At 44.2% G+C, this 17084-nt stretch overlaps 2 protein-coding genes across 4 annotated transcripts in view; both read right to left on the reverse strand.

The window, feature by feature from the left end:
* elavl2 (ELAV like neuron-specific RNA binding protein 2) overlaps positions 1–9059 on the reverse strand; it is a 110344-nt gene extending 101285 nt beyond the window's left edge. The window contains exon 1 of one of the 2 annotated variants that reach the window (XM_078106233.1): positions 8962–9059. The gene's annotated coding sequence lies outside the window, so the exon portion shown is untranslated. The remainder of the gene's footprint in view (positions 1–8961) is intronic. The other variant, XM_078106234.1, reaches the window with a different exon arrangement.
* Positions 9060–11289: 2230 nt separating this feature from the next.
* Positions 11290–15842, reverse strand: caap1 (caspase activity and apoptosis inhibitor 1). Of its 2 annotated transcripts, none has more exons than XM_040181059.2 (6): positions 15583–15842; positions 15046–15237; positions 14204–14288; positions 14049–14106; positions 13875–13942; positions 11290–13764 (listed from the first exon to the last, which is right to left on the reverse strand). In XM_040181059.2, exons 1-6 carry the CDS (start codon positions 15685–15687, stop codon positions 13277–13279), a joined length of 996 nt encoding a protein of 331 aa, XP_040036993.2. In that variant the 5' UTR covers positions 15688–15842; the 3' UTR covers positions 11290–13276. The 2 variants fall into 2 exon arrangements, with proteins under 2 accessions (XP_040036993.2, XP_040036992.2); XM_040181058.2 differs by having other exon boundaries at positions 15046–15240; positions 15583–15839.
* Positions 15843–17084: the final 1242 nt, after the last annotated feature.

Consider the following 17084-nt stretch of genomic DNA (forward strand, 5'->3'; position numbering starts at 1 on the left):
CAAGAGAGGTTCATCGAAAGCTCTCTCTCGGATTCATGTCGTCCGTTTAGCTGTCCGTTGGTCCCCGGGGTGCGTCGCTCTGTCTTTGCAGTCTGCTCAACTTGACAAAAAGGGCAGCAGGAGGCTTATCAAATCTCCAGCAGCCAGGTTCTCAGCCAAGTTACATATTTCCAATGAAATTCACAATAGAAAATTCACGAATCTCTCGCAGTCGTACGGACAAAGAGGTTTCTGCTTCTCGCCGGCAAACATGGGCCATATGGTGGTTTGAGGCTTCTGAAGGAAAAAAAAAAAACAGCCAGTGATTTGGCAGGCAGTAATAGTAGTCTAATTACAAACAGTGCCTCTGTCAGTGAGTAAGTGGGCATGCCGAATGCTATGAAGAATGGCTCCTTCTGTCTTTGTCCAGATGACTGAAAGGCAACGGGAATGAAAAAGGAGAGTCGGATCTAATTGCCACAACAAATGCCAAAGTGGCAAATGGCTGTTGTCAAACGGAGACGGTTTTATACATGTAAACAGGGAAATTAAGCAGAGGACAGCTCACGGAGCCATTTCTCTAGTGGAAGACTGCGCGTGCCGTTTAAATAGCCGTTTCAAACGGAGCAAAGCGACAAACACTATCAAACCGCTGCTGATGCACATGAAGGGCGAAGGAAATGAGGGTAGGGCGTCGACTTCAGTCAAAAACAAATCGTAAAGCCGCAGCATCAGCTGAAACAAAGTACGTACGAGTACTTTCAATCAAATCTACAATTTTCTATATTAAAAACAAATCTCATTCTTCATTTTTTGGTCGCAAATGCAGCTACATTTCCGTGAAAAAGCTCTAGGCTGCCCGCCCCAACAAAGTCTGAAGGACAGTGGACCATTTAGCATCAAAAGTGACAGACGCAAAGCTCGGACGTCAGCGTGGAGCAAACACAGCCGTGGAGCAAACACAGCCGTGGGGAGCGAGAATTTGGAACTTAAAACGGTGGAAAATAACATGAACATCTTAAGATGACTGCATGCTAACTAGTTTGCCACTTAAAACGGTGATACAAGTCCTCCATTCACAGCTACTCCCGAGTGACCAACACACGAGCCACTGCAGGTTTAAAAAGGAGCATCAATAAGTATTATTGACTTGCAGTAAATCCTCCGTAGCTATTTTAAATGGATCCCTTTGAGTAACCAGCCTTGTTATTCATGCCATTTGCCTCCTTACCCCCCGCCACCCTCCCTCCCCGTGTCTCAACTCTCCGCTAAGAGAGTGGCAGTTGGATGGTCCCATGTTCCCTGGTGGGTTGTTTAAACAAGAGACGAGCGTGAGGGCCTCCTGGAGCAAAGCGGCATCTCAGCTGCCGCGCCAGGCAGCCAGACGTCGCTTGAAGGCCTGACGCCCTCCGGCCGCTGCGCCTTGATGCGCTTCGGACATCACACCCCCCGTGGCGGCAGTGAGCTCCGCGCCGCGGCGTCATGATTAAGCCGCCAGCCCCTGCCTGGTCTCACTCAATGAGGTCGAGTCATTCGTGACATCCCACAATGGACGGTGTCAGTCTCAGGTTTTTGGACACGGACGCCCGAGGTCATCAAAGCGCATGGCTTTTCACACTAGTGTATGTTTGTCTGCTCGGACCTCGGCGTCACAACAGGCCACGGACCACAGCTTTGCCCTGAACCAAAAAGGAACCGCCCACACAGGGCCAAGCGTATATATGAAATACAACATTAGTAACATACTGAAGACCCAGTTAAGGAGTGTAGGCACCAGCCTCCCACTCTGCAAAAAATAATCCCTCAAATCTGTGCGCGTAAGCAGGGACGAACCCAGAGACGGCTTTTCAGACGCCTACACTCATAGAATCCGAAGTTACAATACATCATTTACGATATTTGGGCTACCCAGCAGTCTGAAAGCAATGCATCCATTTAGTTGTTGCCGTGTGACATGAGCAGGATGTATGTGAATGAAAAGGACGGTCCAGTGTTAGTGCCTAGGTCTCTCTCTACATTATAATAATATCTGTATATATCAACATCCATATTTCAAAATGGATATACAGGTTGATGAACACATGTATAGCCAACATAGAAATCTTAGACCCAGGTTTCTTTGACTGATTCTTATGTTTTGCAACTCCAAAATGAAACTGAAAGAGACTCAGTGGTTTCATTAAGGCCCGGCTTCTTATTAAAAGATAATCAGCACTAACTGGTTATCAGGCTCCGACTATTTCACTTTAAAAGAAATCAAGGGCAGTAAACCAAAACAACATAATACGAGTTGGGAAACGATGTATGTGATGCAATGTGATGTAAACTAGTAAAGCACTGGCCAGCACTCCGATCCCACTCCAATATGCCTTTATAGGAAATTCATGAATGCAATCTGCACTGCACCCATTCTGCACAGTACAACAGCAACAACAAAAACTGAAGCTTCTCCAAAAGGTAGAAGTAAGTAATATTCAGCCAGTGCGTTTGCCTCATGTACTCGTTTCCCAACTTCTGAATCACATTATTGTATTATGACATTCCCGTGTATACAACCTGGGGCCACACAAACTAGAAAGCCAAACAAAGCAGATACGTCGTTTCTGGATTGAAGATAGATTACGTTTCGTTTTCTATCGTGTGCATAGTATGTGGCTGCAGAGCCTCAAGTGTCTGAAGCATAATAGACAGCATGCAAACCAATTACAAACAGCGCTGAAATATACCTCATGCTTGAGTCAAATTAGATATGAAAGCCGTGACATTTAGCCTCTCCATTCCTTTTATTATCCGGCAGAAACCGTGCTTCGATGGAATTAAAATAAAAGCAGGCGCAGAAAATGCCGGGATGATGAACCGGGAGGTTGTGTGCGTGTACCCTAATGATTCGTTTAGGCTCTACTTCAAATTGAGAAACAATATGGGCTCAGAAGGCCGACATGATTTGCACATGCTTTTCAGCAATGGCTTTGCTTACAGCTGAAAACATCTTAATTCAAGAGGCTGGGGTATTTCACATATTTCAAATAAAAGACTATTATATTGTCGTATTCGTTGGATGGTTCAAAAATCCTACATACAAAGCGAGCAGGCTAATATGTTTTCTTCTCCACAGACAACCGTTTTTTCATATGTATTTCTGAGGAAAGCAAGACAGAAATAATGTAAATGTGTTCATAGGTGCTGCTGTCACAATTAGACTGAAATCCGGTCTTCAAACTTGTTAGTTTTGGAACTTGTGAAACTGACACCTTTCCCATCGCTGAGAGAATTCTAATTATAAAGAACCTAAAACGACAATAGTTACATAAACCCTAGCCACTGACGTTAGATTAGTCTTTATCCTAAAAAAGAATTGCTCCTGTAACGTTAAATGAAAACGTCCATATGTACAGAGGCAATTATGCGAGAACAAAACCGCCTCAACTTACCCGTTTTCTACCAATACTTAGACTAACTAGCTCTACACTCAATAAAAAATCCTCAAAAAACAAATTGTCGTGAAAACCCATATTGTTTTCCTGAAGGAAACTTTGTTGTTGATCACTCAGGGAAGTATTGCTCCGGTCACACTTGCCTACTATTCTGGTTGTGTTGCATCCATGCGTCTCTTATGGCCATTATCGGCCATTACTAGGGCCAAGCTGTGGTGCCAAGTCCAGCCGGTACTCCTTGGAGCCCCCCCCCCCACCCCCCCTCCCTGCGCCCCATCGTCGACCGAGTTACACAAGAGACTCACGGCCATCCTGGAATGTCTGTGAAAGTCATCAGGATTTAATGAGGTGAAGTGCATTGTAACAGAAACTAGTGGGGGGTCTGCTGCCGGCTGCCACTCTCCCCTCATTAAAAGCGTTCTAATGGGCTCTGAAGAGGGAGAACCAGCGGCTGACCGGCTTAACGCTTGTTCAGGTTGTCAAGGAAAATCATTTTTGTTTAAGGTACGAACTTGCCATTCAGCACTGAAATATTGATTCAAGTAAACTTCAAGGGGTCTGCTGGCTGTGACTAGCGTCCGCCGCCGGTGTCTGTGGGGGCCGACGGCTTCCTGCGACTCGGTGAAAAGCGAGACACGGGAGATGGTTGAGAAAAGAAAAAACAAATCTCTTGGTAATTGGCGTTCCTTCATCCGTTACGTCCAAGAGTTTATAACACAAGGCCATGGGTTAGTTCCTGAACGCAGCACGGACGGTCAACAGATCAGGTCAGTTGGTCAGTGTGCGTTATGTCTGATGAACATCCCCCAAAAACGGCAGCTCTTTGTGCTCGTCTTCATCGTGGGCTTCATGGTTTTCAAGTTCACGCCTCAAAAGCAAGCCGCCAGCCAATCGAGATGAAAACATTCTCCATTTAAAGTGACAGTTTATGGAAATGAAACAGAAGAGGGCATTAGAGGGCTTTTTTTTTTCCTTCCAGAAGAACTAATCACACCATTAGCCATATTAAAACGACTTTGCATTTAAGGAAAGGGCAAATGATTTCAATAGCATGCAATGGATTTGCTAGTCTGTGTGTCGTCGTCCTGGTAACAGAAGAAGGTAGCTCTATGAAAATTAAAGACCGGGCCAAATGACACGTTAATTAGTACGACAGTAATTGTCTATTTATTCAGTTAATGAGTGCAGATGCTTAAAGTAGATAATGGCCAATATGTCCTTAAGGTACTGTGATTAACATTAAATGAGCTCTGCCCCCCCCCCTACACTCGAGCAAAGTCACGCTCCATATCAGGTTGTATGATCTAAATGCATCGTGTTCGACGGTGTGATAATAAAGGGACACGTGGGCTGAGTTGAGTCAAACTGGAGAATGGAAATGTGTAACCACATGTAAATAATGTGGTTTCCTTATTTCCCCACATTTCTAAATGAAATGCAGTTGCGCTGAAGATGGATGTTTGAGCTGCAAATAGAAGCTCCACAGTCAGTCGACCTCTGGTCAGTTCTGACAGGTAATGCTGAGAATGCAAAGACTCGGATTCATGCAGCCATTACAATTTCTGTCACCCGAAAAACGGAAAAAGTTCAAAAGAAAGTCCTCCAGTCTGGTGAATGTGGCGACAGTGACGGACACCTTAATCACCACTAATCTTAAAAAAAGATTCGTTTCTTTCCCCCCGCTGACATCGCGGCGACCGACATTCAAACAGCGTCGCCAAGAAGTCTGGAAACAAAGTTTAGCGACGTCTTTGTAAATGCACATCCATCATGCGTTGTCCTCGGTGGAATCGAGAGACGGACCTGAAATCCCTGAATGATTTTCGCAGGGGGGCACTTTCTGTGATGTGAGGGGAAGCTATAACTCTTCAAAACAGCAGTTATCCCCGGCAATCTATAAACATACATCATCCGGCAACAACACATTCATCACAGCACGGCACAGAAAAGAGCTGAGGAAAGGGGAGGTTTGCGTAATACCTCTGATTAAATCTCGGGGAAAGCGGCACAAAAGCTACATTCTCGAGCAAAATCGTTTGTTCTTGGCAAATTAGTGTGGGCAGGTGCCATTATTCTCGCGTGAACTCTTTTAGGCTTTCGGAGAGAAATTCATCTTTTCAGAAAATAGCAGAGAGCAAATCACTGTGAAGTTATTCAATCGCTACCTGGTGATTCAAGTTCAAATTACCTTTTTTTTGCTTTGTATGCAACTACTGAGCTTCAGCGTCGATGGCATTTGGAACGATGGGAGCGACTGACGACGTCTCCTCCAGGCTTTAATTCACCCTTTTGGACGAATAACCCGTCGCTCCCCTTGCAAGGCCTGCAGACGCTTCCTTTACACTTGGGTTCGATTTTCGACCAACACCTCGACGTGTTTAACCGACCCGTCGCTGCGAAACCGCCACTGCATGCTGCTGCAAATATGAATAAATAAGCAAACATACGCTTGTCTTATGCCCCCCCCCCCCACCCCCCACACGGCATACTGTTCTCAACTCAATTTCACACTCCACTGCCTTCTCAGACAGGCGGATGCCAACAGCACAAAGTGAAGCATTTATTTATTTACTTTTTGGGAGGGGGTGGATTTGTCAGCCTGTGTGTGTGTGTGTGTGTGTGTGTGTGTCAGAGAGGTGAGCGTTTGTGTCTTTCTGCACCTGACAGGAACACACGGTGGGTGAAGTGAGTGCCATTCTACCCAGGAGAGACTCGCACAGAGACAACAGGCGTATCCAGGGGGCTTGTTTTCTTAGTCACTCATCCGGTGTTTGTCCCCCGCCGTGTCTCGACGGGGGACATGAAACGCTCCGCGTCCACCGAGAGAGAGAGAGAGAGAGAGAGAGAGAGACAGACAAAAACCCTGCCGCGATAACGCTGACAAATAAGAAGGACCTCTGATGTCGTTTAAAAACACAAGTGGGCCAGTTGTCTACGCACGACCTGTTAAATCTCTTCAGGGACCCCCCAGTTGCATTATGGGAAATGTTTGAGTTTTAGTAACTAAAGGTCGGGAGACGGTGACCTATTTTAAAGCATTCTCTGTTGCATCCTCCATTTAATAAAAAGCTAAATGGATCATCCCTTTAAATCAGGAGGAATATTTCTGCAATGTGGCATCATGAAGTTTTAAACTTTTCTTCCATTTACGAAAGATCAGCTCACGGCTCGTCCGAAAACACCTATTTTGTATCGGTTGCTCACATGTGACGTCAAGGACAAAACCTTTAAGCCGGCAGAGTTTCCGCCTTGGAAATGAGTCGAAGCACAGCCGTGTGTAACCGCAGGTTCACCGAGCAGTTCCTTATCACAAAGGCTTTGTAGAATTGACTCAGACGATGTCAAATAAACTTCCTGCAAGAATCACAAGTAAGCAGGTTTGACATTCTAATGGCCGTCTTCATTAAGTCTCTCGGCAGGGGGGGGGTGACGTTTGAAACGAATGTGACATTTCCAACTCCAAAGAGTTTCCGGTCTCCGGCTTTTCCTCCAGCGCCTGATGCTCGCTGCGCGTGTAATTTATGCACAGTTTGTGATCCAACACAAAGCTGTGTTTCCTAAGCCGCCGCAATCCGACATCCAGCGGCAAACAACACGCGTATCAGCGTCTGCGGAAAAGAGCAACAGCGTGCCGGCGGGGTGGAAAGAGCCGCTATCTGATGGCAGCAGACGTTTTTCCCCCAAGGCGCGGGAAGTCGCAGGGGTCAAACAGCTTCGCAGTCCGAGGCTGCAGCTTTCTGAGGCCAACAGTGAATAGGTGTTATTCATTTGTACCAACGATGTGCCGCGCGACGGCGGCAGTGCAGAAACCATCTTTAGGCATCCGGAGCAAAAGAAATTCACAAATCTGACAGCGAAAAACGGTCAGAAAATCTGATAGAAAATATTTATATAACATAATATATAAATCTTTACGCCTCGACACTTTCTTTAGTGATTTATGAAATTGTAAAAATGGATACAGAACAATCCTTGGTGTGGTAACCGAGGGTTACCGGTTTGAAAAGACAAACAGGGGCCAGTAAAAGACTGTGCATGGCAGACAAACGTTGCCTACTTTCCCTGCAATATGAAGGGGGTTCGTCCTGCCCAGTTGAGTTTTATCCAACACTCTGCACTATTATCATCATTTCCCACCGAGCAGAAGCTCCCCAGATGCTCCCCAGAGAGCGGCATTGAGCTGTACCGGCGCCTCTGCCATGTTACCATGGAAACCTTCCCATGGCGTAGCCCATTACAGAAACAGACACTTTCGGGGAGAGATTTCAACCGCGGTGTAAAAATACTCCGATGGTCTTTTTGCTCAAACTCCAAACGTGGGGGCTGGCGTTACCTGCTCGGCGATATTGGGGACACTTTGTCGTTGGTGTTTCAAGGTTTCCTGTTGTCAGAAGAAGATAGCACACCCCCTTTTCTTCACACAGCATGCAATATAATAAAAAGTACTACTGTAATCACTCTAAACTGCGGACTAATTTCATCAAGCATAAATTGAAAATAACGAAGAACAGCCCCTCGTCTCGCCATCGACGTCCTCCATCAGCTAAATGGTCCTTGATGAGGTTAAGTACAAGCGTGGCCCCTGTTACACACATTCTGCTGTGGGGAGCTAATTATTGTGCAGGCCTGCTTGGTTCTGATTAAGTCACGTTTTTTATTACGCCGTCTCTGCACCCGTGTAATGAGTCTGGCGGAAGGATGATAAAGCTTTGATAAAACATCCCAAACGGCTGCGATGACTTCTCATCTTTCGAACATGAATGAAAAGGCTCCGGTGAATGCGGAGCCTCGCTCCCGGCGGCAGGATGTGGGCTTTTTCTTCTTCTACCTCTGGGAACAGAGGAAACGGATAACAGTGGGCCTCCTTTTGGCCCCTGCTGCAAAAAAAACAAAACCCAAACCCACTCTGACGAGACGGGCACTGCATCACAGCTTTGTGTCTTAAGCCACAGTCATCACTCACCACCTCAACGCTGATTGCTCTATTATGACACATCATTACCTCGGCGACCAATGAGTCACCTCGGCTAAAGGGCGAGTTTATCGATACCGAGCGGCGACGGCGACGCGAATACAGGATGAGTCTTGATGGATCTTTTGGTTTTAGGATGTGGATTTTTTTTCTTTTTTTAAGTGACTCATCACTTCGTCGTGACCTTTAATTGAGCAAAGCAATGGTCAATTTGTCTTTGCGGCAGGGAAAAAAAATGGCATGAACGCTCAATTGTGAAGTCCTAAGAGGGCTGCCTCGCCTGCCGCTGATTAATTTGGGTTGGGCCCGATTAAGGTGAACGGCAAGGGAATGGTGATTAATGTCGCAGTCACTTCAAACTCACCTTGATTAATTCAGAGGAAATTGTTATTCCTGGGCCAAATTTCCTACAAATTGCTGATTTCTTAAGCGCATAAGCAGGCGCACAGCAGGAGCTCGTTCGACAAGGATGTTTTTGCGTGTTTTGGCATTTGATTGCTAATGCAAACAATGTGTTGCACTGGCTTATTTGCGGAGGGCGTCAACAGATGGACGACAAAGCGCGGCCACACTTACCCCTTCGGGCGGCGAGTCGGAGCTGGTCCAGCAGCTTCAGGTGCTCTTCTCCTCCCCTCGGCAGGCATGTGTTGACCAGCAGGCTCGGCAACAGCGGCTTCTGCTGAGGCATCGGAAATTACATTTTAACATCTGGTCCCCCCCGAACTCCTCACTGGAAGAATTCCACCAGCAAAACGAAGTCTTTGGATTGACTTTGTGAGATATTACACAAGCTCACAGAAACCTGAAGGTTGTCCTAAAGACCAAACGGACCCCAGCAGTCGGTAGAAAACACATGTGCCTCCTTTTGCTCATTGGGACCATTAAAAGAGACCGTTGTGTCACAGGAACAGAAACCAAAAGGAATTCAATTGTGTCTGCAAAACTGTTTGTTTGACTTAAAACGAAGGGAACAAACAAGACGTATCGTTACTCTTGTCACTACGGTAGAAATTAGCTACATGCTGCAGTAGTTAAAACACACAACGACCCCATTAAAGCAAGGAACATGAGAAGGAATAAACGCCTCTCCTGACATTCCTTTTGACAATTACTTCTGTATTATAATTGCTTGCAGGCTGTTGGTGGGAAGCAATTTGACAGTTTTATCACAACTTTGACCAAAGTAATTTACTTCAGCTCTGTTGCACTTCTGTGGGAAATAAATCAAAATAAATAAAAAGTAAAAAAAATGACACCCCACCACGATTTGACAGTTCAATGTCTTATGTCAAATGGAGGAGTTTGAAAATAAAAAGTGCGAGTTAAAAGGGCCGTGCGCGGTGATCCATCTATCTATCGTCCGCCGGGGGGACACGTTGGTGGTCCTCTGCGGTCCATGGGACAGCTGGGACTAAATCCAGGCAGCTGCACAGGAACTGGGATCAGCTTTAAGGAAACCGGATTCAGCGTGGCTTCAGAGTTTATTCTTCTATTTCGGATTTTGTACCATAACAAGTCCGATGCGTTGTTTGTTGGTTTGCTGCTTGTTCTAATATGGTTCTCTGTATGTATGTATGTATATATATTATATTTTAAAATCCTTATGCTGTTTTTGCCTGAACATATCTTGAATGAACAATTTTTCCATTGTAATATTATAGCAATAATAAAAAAATAAAAAAAAATCATTCCCTATTAATACAAATCCACAGAGTAAAATATATTTCTAATTTTGTTTGATCAAAGTACATTGCTGCAGCGGAAATGAATGTTATGCAGTTTGACTGAATGTTTAAAGAGGAGCAGCCTGTTTGACATGGAAGTTGGTTTATCGTTATTATAACTGAATGAGCTTCAGTAGGTTCCGTTATTGATGTAGAAAAAAAAAAGAAAGAAAAAAAAAACACAATCTGATGCTTCCATAATTATCTCTGATGCTATAACCCTGAATTCTCAGAGCAGGGCTGAATATTTGCATATGATCATAGATCAGGGTTGCAGTCTGCATGCTCACTTCAGTGGGAATCAGTCGTTTACTCATTGAAGACTAACCACAGATAGCGTGAACATTTAAAAAACACACGGTTCTACAGATTTACACTGAGCTCGGTGCATCGGTGGTAAAATATTATTCAGTCGAGGCTATCGAGCAGAACACGTTGGGGAGGAGGAGGCTTCATTGTCCTGCTGGTCTACCTGACAGAATTTCAATGCTTGTTTGATGGTATTAATGCACCATTTAAATGCAAGAAGGAAATCCACGCGATGAGAATATGCACAAAATCTGAGAGTCAGATGTCAGAGGGGTGAGCGCCGGGGAGGAATGTTCTCAAAATGCAGAAACTACAAGAGCGGAATATGAAATGTTCAAATCTTTTTCAGGGATTTGAGTGTAACAAAGTACTGTCGCCCACTTCACATTTTTCAAAAAGGGCCCTTAATGAAAGTAGCACAATGGTCATTCCTTTCCATTCCAAGACAAGAGGACGACAGCTTTTTTTTTCCAACAACATCAACAGCCGGCCAAAATCTGAACTACTTACCACAGAGTCCGGAACCTCGCTTAACCAGAAAGGCCAGAAGCCAAACAGTCACGTACGCGTCATCTAGCCATCGTATCAAATAGGAGCCTCCTCACACAGGAAATCAAGAACATTGCCAATGCAACAGCAGTAGTGCACAATTCAAAAAAGGTAATCAAAACAAACAGCTTTTGGAATTAAACATCTCTTCGACTTGGGGGGGAAAAAAAAAAAAAAAACCAGTCTGAAACTTGAAGGAAATGAAATGTGTGATGAGTCATTGCTCGGAGAAATCAATTCATTTAGTCATACAGGAGGTGCTAAGTTATTTATTGCCTGTCAGCTTGAGGTGCTGCGGAAAGAACAGAGGCGCTAGAGGAAATTTGTAGAGACTTATTTTATTGATGTACAGGATGTGTTCTTAAAAAGACAATGACATCAGCATTATCACACGTCAACACCTGCTTTTTTTTTGTCTTTCCTCCTTTTTCACAAACATGCTGGTGCTTCCAGCCTGTGGCTCCGAGGAACAAAGCACACGTATGAACACAAATTCACCCCAAATCTCAAAATACTAACTGAAAGAAAGGGAGCACAACAAGCGTCAAAAATAAATCATTTGAAAATATCGGAATAGCAGCAACGTGCACCAAATCAAACCTTAGGGAGGGAAGCGTTGCGCCTTAGCAACAGCAAAGACAACCTTTCCTACCGAAGCGCAAGCCTGAAATACTCACTGTACACAAGAAAACTAATCAAATTTTAAAAATCCAAGACATCGTGGCAGCTTACCACCTTTTCTGAAAAGAAATGCCGTGTGGTAATTCAACAGTGGTCACGTGGAAACGGCTCGCAGCTTGTCAGATCATGTGGAACCGAGGCGAGAGGCAACGTGCAAACAAGCAAACAGCCTCAGCTGTCATTTGTCAGCAGGAAGTACAGCAAACATCCAGGCACACGGATCACACAGCGAGCACGGCAGGGGCGGTCAGCACGTCGGTCGAAAATGTGAATATTGGCACGTGCAAGTCACATTGCAATACAAAGTGCAGCTGAGAATAACGGGACCGGTTCCAGTCATTTTTTAGGTTAAATGTGTCTGACATGAAAGACATTTTACTTCAGAGAGCAGGTTCCAATTATTCATAGTCGGAGGACTACAGGTGGCGTTCACGTTTAGTGGCAATCCATTTGGTAATTCTTAGGATATTCAAGTCCAACAGACCGAAACTGAAGCAAGCGTTGAAAGGTTTTCAAACACAACAAAGTGAACTAAATACACAACCACTCTGTTTAAAATGGACTTTGCAACACGTCACTGAAACTTTCAGCAAATCAGTGGTTTGGTCGCATCAATGAGGGAGAATTTTTTTTAGCACAGAAATATTTTACACACTTTTTTCTTCAGATCAACTGAATCATCAAAGTATTTCCACGTGGATCACGGAATAGGAAATAGAAAAAAACTCAGCATCATCTCCATCGATCGCTTCTTAGGGCTGCTAATTTTGAAGCCTGCTTAAAAAGCCACTTGTGTGCTCGTACCACTCAAATAGCAGTAGTGGCACAAATAAAAAAATAAAATAAAAAAACACTGACACTACGAGCACTTTAGAATCGTATTATTTGACAAATACCTTCACATGCACTAGACTAATGTAACCCCAATTCCTCCAGTGAAATAACCCTCTTAAATGCAAACACAGAGGAGCCACGATTCCTTGTCTCCTCAGGGGATCCGGAGCCGTTTTGCTCTGGATCTGCATGTAATTGCACACACAGCAGAGCATTACAGTATAAACTAGAACAAAGCAGCATCAGAATAAATTACAGCAAAGATGCTACATCAAGCGGTGGGATGCTATTAATTCCTGCTGCCACCTAGACGGATGGAACGCAATCATTTTAAAGCCACTCTGGCAGATTGACTTAAGTTGCTGCATAGTTGTGGAGAGCACTTATTTTATAGCTAGGTGAGTATTTCCTGTTCTCTGTATTATGTTTGTAAGAGATTTACCTCAACTTTTAAGAGATGCAAATATGAAAAAGAGACACGCGAGTGACGTTTCTGATATACTCACATCGTCTAACATTGATTTAATGTCACTGTAACTGGACAAATAATTTAACCTTTAACACTTTTATGCTGTCTTTGCATTTTGACTGTGACGTGAGCCGATAAACCCTGTGGGCCTCGCCACACACCACGGGTCAACACTGCCATCTAGTGACCAGAGGGAGGAAAGCAATCGAGGACGGTGCATGGTTTGAAAAGGTACACTGGGAGCAATAAATCACGGGTTTGAAACAGAAATCAGGCCTGTCGCTGAAAAAACAGATTTAATTAGGCCGAGACCAAATAATGGACGCTACATATCTATGGCCATGGAAGGCTTTTTCCCATCACTTGCTTTCATCAGGGCCTTGATGGCCCTCGCCCTCATTTCTAACTCCAGTAGCTCCAGTTGCTGAATGGATGGCTGACCTGCTGCAGGGCCGCGGCTTGAAGCGGGTAGGCCTTGAACAGATAAACTGGCATCTGTGGACTGCGGCGGTACACCCTGCTCTTCAGTTTCCTCTTTGCCTGGAGAGGAGGAGACGGCTAAAATCTCGCTGACGCTTCTGTCTATGTCGCTGAGGATGTCTTTCTTTGCTTCCGGCGCCTGGGGGCCTTTGGGAGGCTCAGGAGCCGTCGGCCCCGCGTTTACAGCCGGCTCGGCACCGTCCTTGCTGCTTTCCGCTACTTTCACCGCCGCAGCTTTAACAGTCTGCTCGTCTTTGGGTCCCTCTATGTCGCTATCGTAAATGTCTGCGTTTATGCTTAGGACGTCGCTCTCCTCTCCGGAACCAACACCCTCTGGAAAGAACATTGCAGCAAAATGTCACATACACAATGCAGCTTTTTTTAGCCTTTATTCTGTATCAGAAGTTCTGTTTAAGTTGAGTGCCTGGGGGAGTCGCTCTCACCTTGCTTAGGGTCCTCAGCTTTTGCAGTTTCTTTGAGGCAACATGTCGAGTCCACATTATTGTCTTGCCTTGGTGCATTAAAAACAGAAATAAAGACATTGAGAAAAAGCATGAAAACAAAAAACTACTTTTATTCAGAAGTGACTAGAATAAGTTTGCAAACGCTTCACTCACTGGCTTTCCAAGGTCTCTCTGTTTTGTTTGCCGTTATTCACAGATGTCAGTTCCTCTCCTATAAACAGGAGCTTTCGGTGAATCATTTGTTTGCAATACTTGGATTGTGCAAAATCATTTTTAGAAAGAAATGACCAAATTGCCTCATTTCTTACCTGCTAAGATCTGTGCAAGGTTCTTCTCCGAGATCAGCTGCAGTTGCTCCCAGCACATCTTCTGGATTTCCTCTAAGCTAAGGTCCTGTGAACCATAATGTGTCGCTTTAATAGCCTGTTAAACAGCAGAAGCCTATGGCATTACTTCTCTATTTGTATTTGATAGCCATTAACATTTTTTTCATTCATGAAATGAATACAGTTGGCACGAACAAAAAAGGAAAGTTTTTATCTTAACTGCCAATTTACTATACAGCTTCATAGCTAAATTATAGCTATAGATACAATATCACCTGCACTTTAACACAAATACAATTGATAACATTAACAGCCGTAACTATCAAACGCTAGCTAGTTTTAATACGGGGAATTTTAGTCCGTTGCAATTAAATAAAATGAAACAATTATATGCAACACAATACAACATATGCCTAGAAAAAGATGGAACAAACCTTTTCATGAAATGATCACTAGTGTTCAAGGTGTTGCTGCTTTTTCAGCCAAAGCTGTTGCTGTTGGAATGTAGCCAACAGTCCAAAATATGGCCAATTATGTTGAAAGACAACACTTGCCAAAGCACAAAATTAGGTCCAAAATGCCAAAAGTTGCAGTCAGTGAAAACGCAGGGTAGCGGCAAAAGAACTTTTTTTAGATTTGTCATGAAAATTGATATCAACAACATTTAAGAAAGTACAAATGGACAAGTACAAATGGACAGTCACATGTCATAAGACATGTGACTGTAAGCCATGTTGATAGAAGATTTACTGCGATCGGTATCAGTGAGACGTAGGCCTTATTCCAGTAAGGCGTACAGATAACACGCCCATTCACACAATCACCTTGAGCTCATCTGGCAGCATTTTGCGGAGCTTCTTCTCCCCCAGCACATGGAGACACTGCTCCAGCATCTCCCGCTTGTCGCCGACGTAGGCGGTGATTGGCTGGAACGGCAGGCCGAGGTCAAGGCCGCCCTCTTCAATGTCACTGCCAATCCGGTCCAGCTCCGCATCGGCCAGGTCATCCTTGGACTCCTGCTTTAGCAAAAACACAAGGCGTCGCTGACAAGTGTCTCCAAAAAAAAAGGTGTTTCCGGTTCTGAAGAAACACCACGTGACCAGGTATGTTTATCTGCGTTGACTGTAACCTAGAGACCAACCCTGACGTTGATTGACATCTTGGTAAAATGAATGCAGTCAATCACTAACACACACACACACACACACACACACACACAACTACAGAAGGTCACAACAAGCCCCCAACACGTAGACTATGTATCCTTATGCTGTGGGTCAACCGGATATAACGTTAGGTTAACGCTGCTTTGTGTGTCTAAACAGAAACGTTAGCATGAAACTAGCGTGCGCTCCTCTCACCTTTAAGCCGGATTCCGCACTTCTGCGTTTGTTGCCGTCGTGTCGTTCTTCGGGCTGCGCGTGTTTCCGTTTCTTGTCGCCGCTGCTCGATTTCTTTTTGAGCATTTTGGTGGCGCAGGAAAGCTGTTTACTCGTCGGCTCGGTGGCTCGAGTTGAGAGCTTGAATGTCGCGGGAAAAATGTGTCATCAGAGAGCGACGACACCTTATTTTGGTGTCGGCGATAAAAAGCCGCCATTGATTTCAGCTACTGCCCCCTACTGGACGGGGGCGCTGCTGCGTTTATATAATTTTCCACATTCACAAAGAAAAAAGACCAAATCTTCACATATATTTCGCAGAAACCTCTATCATATTAAGTTATATAAAACATTAACATTTTTTTCATTACTATCCCAAATTATTAGTATTGTAGCTGAATTTTAGTTTTTAAATCTACTGTAGAGACATTCAGAATTGTTTTACACATGGACAAATATTGCTTACTATAATGTATTGCGTTCACTACCATCATTATGAAAAAGCTCCATAGCGCTAGACCGTTACCATATGTCCATATGTGCCATTAGTGACTCTTTACGTCGCCATATTATAGTCTTTTTCTCGCCTCCACAACGACAAAGACTGGCCGTCTGGTGTTACATTCTATTCTATCTGTCAGTATCTGTGATTGAGCCTTGATGTGTCGCTCCCGAGCTGTTGATGGAAGTGCAAATCCATTCAAACTGTACACCACTCAACACTTTACACTTTAAAGCTTGTTTCGGATTACTTGTGACAGTCAGTCACACGTCCTCTTCCTGGTTTTCACACAGTCTTGGCTTCTCCCGGTTTCCATCTGCCTCACCATTTCATCGGATTCAGTACTGTAAAAGACATCCACTGCCGCTGCTCATTTAAATGGTTCAGGTTTTCACATTTTAAAATCAGACAGGACTGTTGTATTCAAAAATGAAGAAACGCCGGACGGACAGAGGTCATCGCAGATCGAAAGGTTAAATCAAATGTATTTAATAAAAGAGATGGTGTTGTGGTAAAAAGAACATCTCAGCTGAGGAGCCGCTGGTCTCAGCAACCAACAGGCCCCAGGTCAGTCCTTTTGGCCATCCCGGCCATTTGTTGCCTCCACCAGTGAACTCGAGAACAATGGTTCCTACAGGTATTTATAACAATGCTTAAAGGTGTGAAAGTCAGTGTCCACACCTCTGGGAGTGGTCTTCTGGTGAGTTCAATGTAACTCAGATTTCGAATGACCCTTAGTCAATATCAGTTGTTGTTCAAGTATTTACATGCATGCATTCCAGTTGATGACATTACATCAAATCATAACTACATTGGTATTATTCTATTACAGTTGCAGAATTACAGTGGTTTTACAATATTGTCATTACTTTATTGATTACACAGTTTCAGAATCATGGCTGTATTCTGGTGTACACTATATGCATTTTTATTAGTTTTATGAACCGGGTTGTATATTTGTTTCTAATATCCTACAGGACTT

The sequence above is a fragment of the Gasterosteus aculeatus genome, chromosome 7 (genome assembly GCF_964276395.1).
Source record: "Gasterosteus aculeatus chromosome 7, fGasAcu3.hap1.1, whole genome shotgun sequence".
Lineage (NCBI taxonomy): Eukaryota > Metazoa > Chordata > Actinopteri > Perciformes > Gasterosteidae > Gasterosteus > Gasterosteus aculeatus.

Bases quoted from the DNA above. Each gene is read 5' to 3' on its own strand.
- caap1 (XM_040181058.2), bottom strand. From the start codon at position 15,687: ATGCTCAAAAAGAAATCGAGCAGCGGCGACAAGAAACGGAAACACGCG. The intron at 15,241-15,582 runs GTGAGAGGAGCG...TTTTTGCTAAAG, and splicing joins GTGCGGAATCCGGCTTAAAG to CAGGAGTCCAAGGATGACCT. The intron at 13,765-13,874 runs GTGAGAGCGACT...TGTTCTTTCCAG, and splicing joins AGCTGAGGACCCTAAGCAAG to AGGGTGTTGGTTCCGGAGAG.